At 55.2% G+C, this 12,989-nt stretch overlaps 1 protein-coding gene across 2 annotated transcripts in view; it reads left to right on the plus strand.

Annotated features, from left to right (window-relative positions):
• The first annotated feature begins 943 nt into the window (after positions 1 to 943).
• CMIP (c-Maf inducing protein) overlaps positions 944 to 12,989 on the plus strand; it is a 269,517-nt gene continuing 257,471 nt past the window's right edge. Inside the window, exon 1 of one of the 2 annotated variants that reach the window (XM_054452582.2) lies at positions 944 to 1,677. In XM_054452582.2, the coding sequence (XP_054308557.1) occupies positions 1,378 to 1,677 (300 nt within the window). In that variant the 5' untranslated portion in view covers positions 944 to 1,377. The remainder of the gene's footprint in view (positions 1,678 to 12,989) is intronic. The other variant, XM_063654131.1, reaches the window with a different exon arrangement.

Here is a 12,989-nt window from a genome sequence, read left to right on the forward strand (position 1 = left end):
GCAGTTCCTGATACCCCGGGTCACAAGAGAATCGAATATGGTTCTCTCGTGGGCTGGTGCTGGGCCTGTGAACTCAGATAAAATGACCAGGTGGGGTCCCAGGGAAGGTAAAGTAGGGGGAGCTGCTAGGGTGCACACAAGAGGGGTGGCTGTGTAGGTTGGGGGGGCTTTAACTGGGTTCCTAGAAGAGGCTCTGTCTACAGGAGCAGAAGAAAGAAGGAGGGTGGGGGGACCGTCCCCTCTCCCCAGAAGGTTTGAGGACCCCCAAGGCCAAAGCCTGCAGACGTCAAAGGCCAGGAGTTCGAGGCCGGCCGGGTCCCGCAGTGAGAGACAGGGCAGGGTGGGCTCTGTCCGGACCACTGCGGGGACACTTTCAGTCGGGGAGGCGTCCCCGTCCCACGGCCCCATCTGGCCAGCCCGCTGGGCAGCCTGGACCGCGGAGGAGGCGGCAGGGGTCGAGGGTTCCAGTCCCCGTCCTTCCACCCAGCCCCCGGCCCTCGGGTACCCTTCTTTACCCGTCCGAATCCGGCCCGGGGGCGGCGGGGGTGGGCGACGCGCGGGCCCCCTCACTCGGTCAGCCAGGCTGGGCTCCCGCCCGGGCACCCGCGGGGGCGCGGCTGCCGTGACGTCACGCGCCCCGCCCCCGCGCCCCGCCCCCTCCCCACATTCCGGGCGGGGCGAGCCGGGGCCCCGCGGGGCCCGCCCGCCCCGCCCGCCCCAGCCCCCTCCCCAGGGGCTGCCCCTCCCGTCGGGCCGCTCCTCCCCGTCGTGGGCCGGGACCCCGCCCGGACCGCGGACTCCGCCCGCGAGAGGCCGAAGCCGCCGCGGCCGCCGCCGTTGCCGCCATTGACGTCAGAGGGGCGGGCACATGACCCTGCGGGGACCAATCGCGCGGGCGCCCCGGGCTCCGCGAGCCCAGCGCGCGGCCCGCCCCGCCCGCGGCCACTCTCGCCCGGACGGCCGCGCGGACACACGCTCCGTACACACGCGCGCGGCGGCGCGGGGCCCCGAGACACGCCCGCCCCCACCCCGCCGCCCCCACCCCGGCGCCCGCCCTCCGCGCCTGGCCCCGGCCCGCCCTCGGCCTCCCCGCCCCTCCCTGCCGCCCGCCGAGCCCGGTCAGCCGCCGCGAGCATGCACCCGACGAGCTAGGAGGAAGCCCGGAGCCCTGCAGGAAGCGCCGAGGCCAGCCCAGCCCGCCGCACGCGCCGCCCCCCGCGGGCAGCGCCCCCTCCCCTGCGGGTGCCCCCAGCCCCACACCCCCCCACCTTCCCGGGGGGTGGGGGGGTGCGGGCCGCCGGATCCGGGGGCCCCGCCGCCCCAGCAGCCCAGGACAGCCCCCTCTCCCCGCCCCCAGCCCCCTCCCCCGGCGCGGCCATGGATGTGACCAGCAGCTCGGGCGGCGGCGGCGACCCCCGGCAGATCGAGGAGACCAAGCCGCTGCTGGGGGGCGACGTGTCGGCCCCCGAGGGCACGAAGATGGGCGCCGTGCCCTGCCGCCGGGCTCTTCTGCTTTGCAACGGGATGAGGTACAAACTGCTGCAGGAGGGCGACATTCAGGTCTGTGTCATCCGGCACCCGCGGACCTTTCTCAGCAAGATCCTCACCTCGAAATTCCTGAGGCGCTGGGAGCCGCACCACCTAACGCTGGCCGACAACAACCTGGCGTCCGCCACGGTGAGTGGCTCTGCGCGGCTGCACCCCCGCCTCCCCTCGGGGCCCGAGATGCGCCCTCCCTGGCTGCCCCCTGGCGCTGCACCTGGAGCCCAGGGCCTGGGGGGCGGTGGGGGGTGCCGGGGGAACGGGGAGAACCAGGGCGCCTCGCTCCTGGCCTGCTCGCGGGGCTCGATTTTGGAGTCTGAAGCCCAAACCAGCCGACCGGGCTCGGGAGAGACCCTTAAAATGCTGGAGACTCGGCCCACCGCCAGGCTGGGTGCCTGGGGACCTTCTGCCCCCAGCTCTTGTGTTTCTGGTGGGTGGGACTCGAGGATGGACCCGACGCTGGGCCCTGATGGTGTTGGGGGTTCTCTCTGGAAGCCCCTGGCCCATCTGGATCTGAGGGATGGGGGAGGGGAAAACAAAATACCACTCCTCAAATTAAAAAAAAAAAAACAACAAAACCTCCAAACCCCCAAACCCAAAGAATTTCCAGAAGCCAGTTCCTCTGTTTGGTTTACCCGTCCTTTATTCTTTTTCCTGCCAGGGCTGGCAGGCAGAACGGAGTGCTTCCCTTTCTGAAAATCTCATTCGCACATTGAGAGGTTGGAAGTGGAGGGGGAGGGGGCAGTGGTCCTGGAATATCTCAGGACCCAGCCGTGGTTGAGTTCTAGCCTAGAAGCTGCTTGGTGGAGCCCTGGTCCGGCATTGTCTGTAGAGTGTTTGTATACGTGTGTGTTGTGTTGCTGGAGGTTTAATTTTGTTATTGTTTTTAAATACATGGGTAGGACCGGGTCAGCTGGATGAGTCGGAGAGGAAAAACCATTGATCTGTTTCTGAAATCAGATCTGCAAATGGTGGCCTTCTTCGTACGTGGAGAAAGACAGCTGTGGTGGGGTCGAGGGGAGAGTGGGGGTGGCGGGTAGGAGCCTGAACAGGATGCTTTGTGTTTTGAAACAAGGACAGTTTCAAATACCGGCTGTGGCTTGGGCCTGAGGCTTGCCGTGGGGGTCCCATCCTCATTGGAGGGGTAGCTTGTCTTCCCCAGAATGCACACTCCTCCCTGGGGCCACCGTGATCCTGTTTACTAAGCGCAGTGGGAGGGGTCCGAATCCACTGCCTGCCCACACCTGTGCCAAGAAAACCCAGCCAGGAAATAGGGTGTCGCTTACATGGCATGTCACAAACGTGTAGCGTGTGTAGACATTTCCCCGGCATCCATGTTGCCTTGGCGGTGTGTCACAGGCCATGACACATGCCCCAAAGAATGGGGAGGGGGGAAAAGTTAGCTGAAGAATCCTACTCCTTGAACCAATCCCCCACCCCCCACCCCAGAGCATTGCAGCCCTCGAGGACTTTTATTCTGAATTTGGGGTCCGACATGCTTAGAGCACCTATTTTCTCTTTCCTGTGGGCACGTTGGTGCAGTATCTGCAAAGACTCCTTTCTCAGGGAGGATTGCTAGTCGCGGGGAGGCGGCCCAGTCCCCGGTCAGGCTGGTGCATGTCCTCAAGCCCGTCCCGCGCCACAGGCCGCAGCATTTGGCTTTCCAATGGATGGAGCGGGAGAGAGCCTCCGAAAATTTGCCAGTACAGAGTGTTTCTGATGTGGGGAGGAACTGGTGACCGCAGTGCCTCCTGCCTGGATTCTGGAGACCCCAGATCTGGCTTCAGAATTTTCACCTGGCTCAGGGGGACTTTATTGGGTATTTTTTTTTTTCCTCTTACACTCCACAAAATGAAGGGTTGTTGGTGGTGGGGTAGGAAAATGGTTAGAAGGAACAGTGACCTGCCATGGGAAGGCCAGGAGGAGCCCCTTCTCCCCCGGAAGAAGCCAGGAGTGAGTGTCCTGCTGCTACCATCCTCAGTTTACGGAAAGCCAGCTCTCGAGGCTAATGGCTCCCCATTTACCTCCGATTGCTCAGGAGGTATATCTGAGAGAAAGAGGGAAGGAAGAAAGACCTGAATAGCCAGAGGCCCCTTGCTCACCTTGGCCAGCCCAGGTGGGTGGCACCATCGGTAGCGTGGGCCTCTCTGGAAAGCACCTGTCTAGTACTTGGGACTGAGGCTTATCCATGGAGTAAGATTCCTCTTGGCAGAGTCCTGCTCTGGTGTTAGGAAATGTGGCAAGAGGAACTATAAGGAAGTGTCCGATGGACAGGCATAATCCCCTTTCCGCTGCCAAGCACTCGCACTGTCACCAAGCACTGCAGGCAGGGGATGTCCTTAAGTCTTACCCTTGCCCTCTGGTGGGCTCCAGGGGGCCTTGCCTCAGGGCCTGTGAGCCTGGAGGTGGGGCTGTGAGGGCTCGCCTGGCTGGAGCGCTGGCCTCCGGGGCAGAGGTGAGGTTGGGACTGCCACCAGGGCTCTTGTCCCATCATGAGACACCTGGTTGGTGTCCAGGCTCTCAGGGAAGCAGTGGAGCCCCTGTGGGGTTTCCCTGAGGCCTGGACATTATGTAATCTGTCTGCGTTTTATAGTGTGGCCCAAGCATTCTATTGAGAAATATGAGTCCAAATGAAACAAAGGTGAATTTGAGTGCAGTTCCCTAGAACAAAAACCCTTTGCAGTCCTGTGGCTTCGCAGCAGCCCCTGGCCCAGCCCTGAGCTCCCGATATTCCAAGTATGTTTCGTAGAGAGTCATATCCTTACTTGAAATCTCAGTCATCCATATTTTAAGCCATCTACACAGCCCAACTCGGAATCATCTGGTAATTGGCTGGTTAATTGTATGGGCTTCAGGAACAAGACCCAGAGTGATTGATAGGGATTCAAACCAATAAACAAACCAAATACTCTTTTTTTGCCCAAACCTTCTGCATTCTGTCTCCATTGATCCAATTAACTGAATCTGAGAGATTTAAGACCAGGCTTCCAGGAGCACATCTGCATCAGGCTGGGATGCAGGCATACTGGGGCTCCCAGTCCCACCTACTGGGTGACACCAGCTAGGTACACCTTTTAGTCTGGGGTCCAAGGGACCTGATAGCCCTCCAGGTTGTCTTACCAGTGGAGCCAGCAGCCTCACCCACCTGGCCTGCCTGTAAACTTTGCCTCCTGTGGAATCAGGTCGCAGCTTGCCCTGCCCTGGTCTCCTGGGCCAGTTACTGATTAAATCCTTGCAGAGCCAACAGCGTGCCTAATGTGGCTTGTGACGGCCGCCAGGTCTGATGCACCCTGTGCTTGGAGACTTTGGATCCGAAATGCTCGTAAACAAAGGAGGAAGCAGATAGGCGACTGCTGACTTGGGAGGGGAGATAGGGAGGCCAGGGCCCCCTCCCTGGGGTACCCAGGACTGCACCTTTGTGGGGAAGGGCCTGTCTGCCGAGGCTGTGGCCTGAATGTGGTGCCCCATTTCCTCTTTGTACCCAAACTTCCCAGTCCCTGGGCCTCACTGGCTCTTCATGGCTGGTGATAGTCGTATTGGTTGTAAATGACAGCCAGGGCACCCAGGGGTTCTGCGTAAGCGGCCGGGTTCAGCAGGACCAGAATCCATTTTTCTGTTCTCGTCTGTGAGTTGAATTTGATCACCTGCTAGACATGTTTGTCCGTGGGCAGAGGGCTTTGTCTGTAGGCTTTGTTTCTTCTGCACCACAGAAGTACAAATAAGCTGCCTACCTTTTATTTCATCTTACTTTTAAGACAATGTGGCACACGGTATTTCAGAATCGTGGATCCACTCAGAAAGTCCTTTATTCAGGGGTCGGGGCACAGGTGACAGTAGTGTTCTTTATTCTCAAGCCATAATTCATCAGTGGCTTGTTTTTAAATTTTCACCACTCTGTTGTTTGATTGCAGTGTTTCCGGGCATCTTGTTGTGGATGGGAAAGGAGAAGCCACCTTAATTCTCATCGGTTTCTTTAGTCTGGTGTTTTCTTGGTGGGGAGCAGCTGTTGTCTGAATTCGGACTTTGTTTAGCACAGGCTTGCTGCACGCCTACTGTGTGTCACTTGCTGAGCTAAGAGTTACACATCCACATGGCTTGGTTTCTACTTAAGAATTAAAATCTGTGTCCTCCAGGGTAGTCACAGATCCCACGAGAACTCATCTGTGTCCACATGCACGCATGTTAATTGCTTTTTCACTTTTGTCACATAGCCCCCCTTCCCCCCATGTGCCTAGCCTGCCTTTAATTTATTTGATGTTTTTCGTGGCAGTAAACACAGAGATTTTTTCCCCCCTTTCCATGCCATTTGTCATAGGAGGATTTTGGAGTGTATCAAAATTGTTTCCTAGACAACTTGTCTGATTGGAGGTGGTGGAGGGGAGGGGCCGAGACAGAGAGGAGAAAAAGTCAAAATTCTCTGTAGATTGCAAACGTGGTCTGCCTTTCCTAGGCTGTAATAAGTAAGTGCATTTTAAGGAAGGAGTAAGTTTTGATGCTCCCATTTGCCTGGTGCAATCTGAGATGCCTGTTTCGGCCACGGCAACATCATGCCAGTCCAGGTAGAAGGAATTTCACTGTGTGTGGCTGAGCTTTCCTGCAAGTGGGTGACAGAGGTGGCAGTTGCTGCTGGCTTGGGCTGGTTGGCCCACAGATTGAGTGGTGTGGCGGCCCTGCCTGCTCCTTAGTGTTTCATCGGGCAGTGAGAGAGGGCATTTCTGGGGCACTGTCCTGGACAGGGCTCAGGGGGACCTGGTAGAAGGCAAAGCTGTCCCAGGGCACCTCAATTGCCGCCAGCCAGGACTGAGGGTACCCGATTGGTGTTTTGTTGGCATGGACGTTGCAGGGGGTCAGCTTACACCTTTGATTAAAGGAATACATGAGATTAAGTGAGGCAGCCTGATAATGGGACATCTCCGCTGTGGGGCAGAACAGATTTGGGTTTTGCGTTCTCATGGTGCTGGATCTGGATTTGGAGGGTGCAGTTTCCTGGCTGTGTGACTTTTGGTGCTTTGCTTTCCCTTGCTGGGCCTTGTTTTTCCTCCATCCTTAGGGAGAGCACCTCATGTCTAGGGTTGCTGTAAGGATTGGAGAGGGTAGATAAGCACCTAGTAGTATAGTCAGCATACAGTGACCAGGATTCCAATTCCTGTTTTGCTGATTGCCCTGAAAGAGCTTCATGACTTTCCGCACAAATGGAAGGGATTACTGTTACCTAAAAATGGGTGGCCTCCAGAGAGTTCCCTGAGATGAATAGTGCATTGGGGAAAGTTAGGGGTATTTAGCAGGTCTCATAGGTAGGAAGGCAATGAAATTCTTGTGAGCAGTTTAAGAAAAATTCCTTGGGGGGCATAGTCTAGTTTCTTAAAATAAATTACAAAAATTGAAATACTCATGTATGCATCAGGTAGATTTGATTAGTATAACAAGGTATGTAATGAAAAATGAAGCTTCCCTTACTCGACGTCCTCACAGCCCCTAGTGGCCCTCCTTGGAGGCAAACACTGCTGCTCATTTCTTGTGTATCTGGACATGCATGCACACAGCTATCTACCATGATTCTTCACTGGACAGAATATTTTGGAGACCCTCCATGTGTGTGCAGCTGCCTTGTTCTTTTTCATTGCTGCATAGTGTTCTGTCATAGAAGTGTATCAAAGTAATGTAGGTAGACCCTCCCCTGTTGATGGGCATTGAGGTTAGTCCCAGCCTCTTTGATATGGTTTGGATGTGTTCCCGCTTAAATCTCATCTTGAGTTGTAGCTCCCATAATTCCCTTGTGTTGTGGGAGGGACCCAGTGGGAGATAATTGACTCATGGGGCGCTTTCCCCCATACTGTTCTCTTGGTAGTGAATAAGTCTCATGATATCTGATGGTTTTATAAGGGGAAACCCCTTTTGCCTAGCTCTCTCATTCTCCTCTTGTCTGCCACCATGTAAGACGTGCCTTTCACTTTCCACCATGGTTGTAAGGTCTCCCCAGCCATGTGGGACTGTGAGTCCATTAAACCTCTTTCTTTTGTAAATTGCCCAGTCTCAGGTATGTCTTTATCAGCAGCGTGGAAACGGACTGATACACTCTTGTTCCTTGAAAGAAAACATTTTCTGTTTTTACTGAATGGAGTTGTCTCTATTTTGATGTTCTTTTGCTTAATTCTTTGGGATGGGGGAGCTGAGCCTCCTTTTGAAGAGAGAAGGGCAGTGTTTCCTGGAGTTATTGCTACCTGGAGTCATGCTTTGTTCTGGCTAAAGGTCACCAACCAGGGATCCCCCTCAGAGGGTCTGGCCACTTGGTCTTCCCTGCAGCTGAAGGAACACAGGTGACCAGGGGGCTCTGACAAAGATGCACTGACTTCCACCCGCAGGACAAGGGTCTGTGCAGCTCCACCTGAGGGCATTGCTTTTTGTTCCCCAACTTCCTGCTTTCCCCAGGATGGAAGCCAGGCCACCCAGCCCCATGGTGGAGAAAGAGAGGAAGTGAGAATTTCTCTTCCTTGCTCCTGGCTCTGGTGATGAACCACCCAGTGTATTCAACAGGCACCGAGGGAGACTGTGCGCATTTTGAAAGGAAGCTTCGCTTACATCAGCAGAGCCCTAACCGAAGGGTGACGAGACGTGCGTGTGGGGGAGGTGTTTGCTGTGTGTATTGAGGCAAAGGAGATGGCAGAGAAAATATTTCTGGTGTTGAAATTGGTTCCTGACTTCAGTAGCCGTTTCGTTACCCCTCCCATGTGCACTGTGCTCATCCTGGCATTTGGGGTGTGCACTGAGGCCACAGGAAGAGAACACGGCAGACCCAGTGGAGTAGGGGAGTGAGGACCTGGACTTTGAAATCAGACAGGGGAGCTTGAATCCTGCCTCTGCAATGTCCCAGGTGGTGACCTTGGGCAGGCCCCCTAGCCTGTGTCCTTATCTGTAAAGCGAGGATCAGAGAGACTTCCTCTTAGCATTGATGTCAGGGTAAGTGAGGTGAGGCCTGGCGGTGCTTTCATGCCTCCATTCAGCAGATAAGTGTCACCGTTCTAGGCACTCGGAAGAAAACAAGAGCCTGCCCTCGTGGAGCCTGTGTTGATGGGAGTGGACAAACAACTAAGTTAAGAGCAGTAATTATAAAATCCGATGGCAGGGATCGTGGAGAAAAGCAAGCAGGGTGGGGCGAGTGGTGGGCTGCTTTGTACATAGTGGTCAGGGAAGGGGGTGATAAGACTTCCAGGGGGAAGAGCATTCCAGGTAGAGGGAACAGCAATTGCAAAGGCCCTGAGGCAGGAGATCATCCGTAGAAATCACCCAGTAAAGTGGCTTGCACCTGGTACGTGCTCTATGATTGTCAATTTCCTTCGCCCTGCTCTGTGAAGCTGTTATTATCTGTTTAAAAAATTAATGAGTGTGTAGAATGTGCAAGGTGCCGGACACACAGGCAGCTCCTTGCCCCATAAAGCTTCCATTTTGTTGCTTCTGTTGTGTGTTTTTTCTTTTGTTTTTGTTTTTGTTTTTTTTGCAAACCTGGCTGCCTCCCAGTAAATAGTGAACAATAGCCCTGTAGCAGTGCCTTAAGAGATTCTTAAATGACAAAGCCCAGCAGAACTTTGAAAACGCAACTCCCTTTGTCCGTAACTACACTCTAAGGATCCTAGGATCTAGAACACACTAGTGCTCTGATTCGCCTCTGGTTTCGCCAGCGAGGAAGGGGCGAGGGGAAGTGTGAGGCCCAGAGACCCTTGCAGCTGGCTCAGCAGCCCACCTGGGATTCAGACCCCGCCACCTGTCTTCCCATGGCGTCCTTCGTTCGTGGCGCTGCTGCTTTCAAGCTACTGTCAGAAATGGTAGGGTGGACAGAGCGACTAAACTGATTGTGCTGGGTGAACTCTTTGGAGGGAAGCACATGGTCTGGATCGTCCGGTCCCTGGTGGATATAGGATTTGAGTGTATGGAATCAGACAGGCATCTGGGTGCTTCCCTTGGGCTGGGCTGGCTGCATCCAGCTCAGGTGGGGTCATATGGAGAGGGAAGATCACACTGGGACTTCTGCTAGCTTCTCTGGGTGTCCTGGGCCAGTGCCAGTTTCCTTAGAGGTCCAGGATGTCTGAAAATTGGAGCACACAGTCTGAGCAGACCCAGGCCTGGCTCTCCTCCCTCGCGTGTTGGCTCCCTGTGTGGACTAGGTGACCCTGTTTACCACCACACACACCGGTGCGAGGCTCCGCAGGGAAGGGGAGCCACGGGTATGGAAGGGGCTGTGTGTTCGCCAGGCAGGCTAGCTGCCGTAACATGCAGCCCTGGCATCTGGGTGGCTTCATGCAGCCCAGTTCTTGCAGTCCTGCAGGGGTTTCCCGAGGGTTCTGCCCCCTCTTTTTCTTGTGAAATGGTTCTGCCCTCCCCTAGGTCCTTCATTGTTGGGGGGGATGGGGAAAGAGTGAGCACCACAGTCAAGCCATTTGTACGTCTGGCCGCTTGGTTGGCCAGAACTCAGACACGCGGCCACACGGAGTGCAGGGGAAGCCTGGGGAACGTGGTTTACATGTGCGTCTGGGAGGAAGAGGAGAGCATGGAAGCGATGACTGCTACCACACCAACATCCTTGGGATGCAGCAGCAGACCTTGAGGTCTCCAGGGTGTCGAGAGCAGAGCTGCTTCCCTAGAAAGGAAATTCACGTGACCGTGGTCTCATCTGGTTCCTGGGTTGGAAGTTGGTGGCAGGTCGGCCAAGCTTGCAGTCTTCTCTGGTGGGGAATAACGTAGGGTAAGCAAATCTGTTGTAAGAGATGGACCTATATGTTCCTGGTTGCAATGATATTTATTGTATCCCTACTGTGTGCCGGGCACAGTGCTCATTTAATTTTCACAACAATCCTGTGGGGTAGGTGTTTATTCCCATTTTACAAATGCTCTAATGGAGTCTCAGATAAAGAGAGCTGGGAGGAAGTAGAGTTTAGTGTCAAAGCCAGGTCTGACCCCTGGTCTGTGTGGGTCCGTCAATGTATATGCACCTGGTAGATGCACATGAAACTATTTCAGCCTCCTGCAGAAACATCTTAGGTAGAAATAAGTGAGCTTCTCAGTTTAGTGTTTGCCAAGGTTGGCGGACGTTCCTTTGTGATTTTGTCAAAAAAGTTAAGGGAACCGATGTGGGAAATTGAATGCCAACTATTCATAAAGGGTAAGCATTAGGTATATAACTTGAACACCAGATATTATTTGTGCAAATTGAGTGTTCTGGGACACTGTGCTTGCATAGTGAGTGCTCTCAGGCATGGCACTTGGAAAGTCAGACATACTCTTCCCTCCCAAGGGACTCATAGTTAAATGGGGGTATTACAATTATGATACACCATAGAACAAAGCACATTGCTTAGAGAGGTTTATATCTTGTCCTGTGTTTGGACAGAGGAAGAGATGCCATCATGGGGGTGGGGAGTTTCGGGAAGGACTTCTTTGTAGGAGACAGGCGTCTGGATGGAGAGGTAGGATGGAGACTGATGGAGATGAAGGTGGCAGGTCAGAGGTGGGAATGAGCAGAGGGAACAGTGAGCAAAGGGACAGGCCAGAGCGGCTGGACACATTCCGGGGGTCTGTGCAGTTTTTATGGGGTGGACACTGTAAGGCATCATAGGAGTTAAAGACAGAGGTGGGTTTGCCTCCTAGAGTAGAGTCTACCAGTGTGGGGTGATTAATGCTGGGTAAACCCATGCACCCTGGGGCGGGTGGTGCTTTATGATGCAGAGAGACTGAGGATTGGCCGGCCAGCCGGGAGCCCGGGATGTCACAGATTGAAAGGCTTAGGAGTGCAGGGATCTCCGAGTCGCCAGGACCAGGCAGTTAGTCACAGTAGTGACCATGCAGCGGCCACTCATGTGTGATTAGTGTGTTTCCTCTTGCCAGGGGCTATGCTATGCAGGTTTTATCAGTGATCCCTAGAACCCAGTAAGATACTGTTACTCTCTCCATTTTACCAATGGGGACACTGAGGCACTGCCCCTCAGCAGACATCGTTTGGATGAATGAATGAACAGCTTGCCTAGTCGGGAGGTCTGTCCTGTTGGAAGGGGAGAGGGACCCACGGAGAGGGAGGCGCAAGCTCAGATATCTACCCCTCCACTTCCTTGTAACCCCACGGGCCTCTGGCCCTCTGCATAAGAGTGAGTTGTACCACTCCCCTGCTGCAGGGCTCTGTCCGTACTGGAAGAAGGTGTGCAGGGGATTGCATGCATGGTGTCTCCAACACATGGCCCAGCCGTGGTGCACACAGCCTTTCTCGGTATGGACATAGGCCCTAGGATTCCGAGCCTACCTCTGTGGCCTATGAAGAGTGATGGTAATGGCGTCAGGCTGCTGGGCTCAGCCTGGTGAGCTCCTGGTGGGCTTTCCACCAGAGACCCCTGCTACTCCAAATCCCAGGCCTGAGCTGTGGCTCACAGGGCCCCTTTCTTGAACCTTCGCTTCAGGGAGGCCTGGTGGGAAGGCCCAGCCTAGGCCTGTGCTGTCTCGAAGGTGATCCCATCAGGCTGGAGCTCAGGGCCAGGGACACGGTTGGGCACCTTGTAGGTGACGCAGGAGTGGCGCTCTGCTGCTTGTCTGCAGTGGGGGAAGTGCAGTGGGGTCTCAGCTGGTGGGTTACGGGGGCAGGGCTGCCCGTTGGAAAGGGGAATGATGACTTGTTGACATCTGTTTGTGGCCCTGGTTGGTTCATGTTTCACCACCCTGTGACTGAGGCTTGCTTCAGGGTGGGAAAATGGAAGAGCTCGAACTGTCCCAGCGGGCTGGTGGCGACTGAGCTCGGGGAGTCCCAGCAGGGACAGACAGATCCCAGAGCCAGATGATAGTCATGTCCAAGGTGAGTGGAGGGGACCGCGGGGTAATCATGATCGTTTCCTCCAGTCATTCTCAGACCTTTAGGCATGTGTGCATTTCGTCCTCTCATCAGCCCCATGAGGCATTAGCAGGGGAAATGGAGACCTCAAGAGTTTAAGGTTACACAGCTGGAACCCAGGCAGCCTAACTCCAGAGCCAGTGGCCTCCACGTGTCACGACGAGTCCTTGGTGGGGTGTGAGCACAGGAACCCTGGCAGCAAGGGCCGAATCACCAGCAAGGCAACAATAAAGATAGCGAACACTTACCCGGCACCTATTGTATGCCAGACACTACGGGAGCCCTTTGTGCAGATGAACACTCATCCAATCCTCACGATGTCCCTGTGAGGTGGTGCTGTCATTGTCCCTCTTATACAGATGAGCAAACTGAGGCCCAGAGAGGAGAGGTCCCTACTTACCCAGCTTGTAATTGTGGAGCCGGGATTTGACCCCAGGCTGGCTGGCTCCAGAGTATCAGTGCATGTGGCTGCTGGGCAGAGTATCAGTGCATGTGGCTGCTGGGCAGAGTATCAGTGCATGTGGCTGCTGGGCAGAGTTCTGGGGCTGCAAAGCAGAACGTCAGAAAGGCCCAAAGTGGCCAG

This window comes from Pongo pygmaeus, chromosome 18 (assembly GCF_028885625.2).
Source record: "Pongo pygmaeus isolate AG05252 chromosome 18, NHGRI_mPonPyg2-v2.0_pri, whole genome shotgun sequence".
Classification (NCBI taxonomy): domain Eukaryota; kingdom Metazoa; phylum Chordata; class Mammalia; order Primates; family Hominidae; genus Pongo; species Pongo pygmaeus.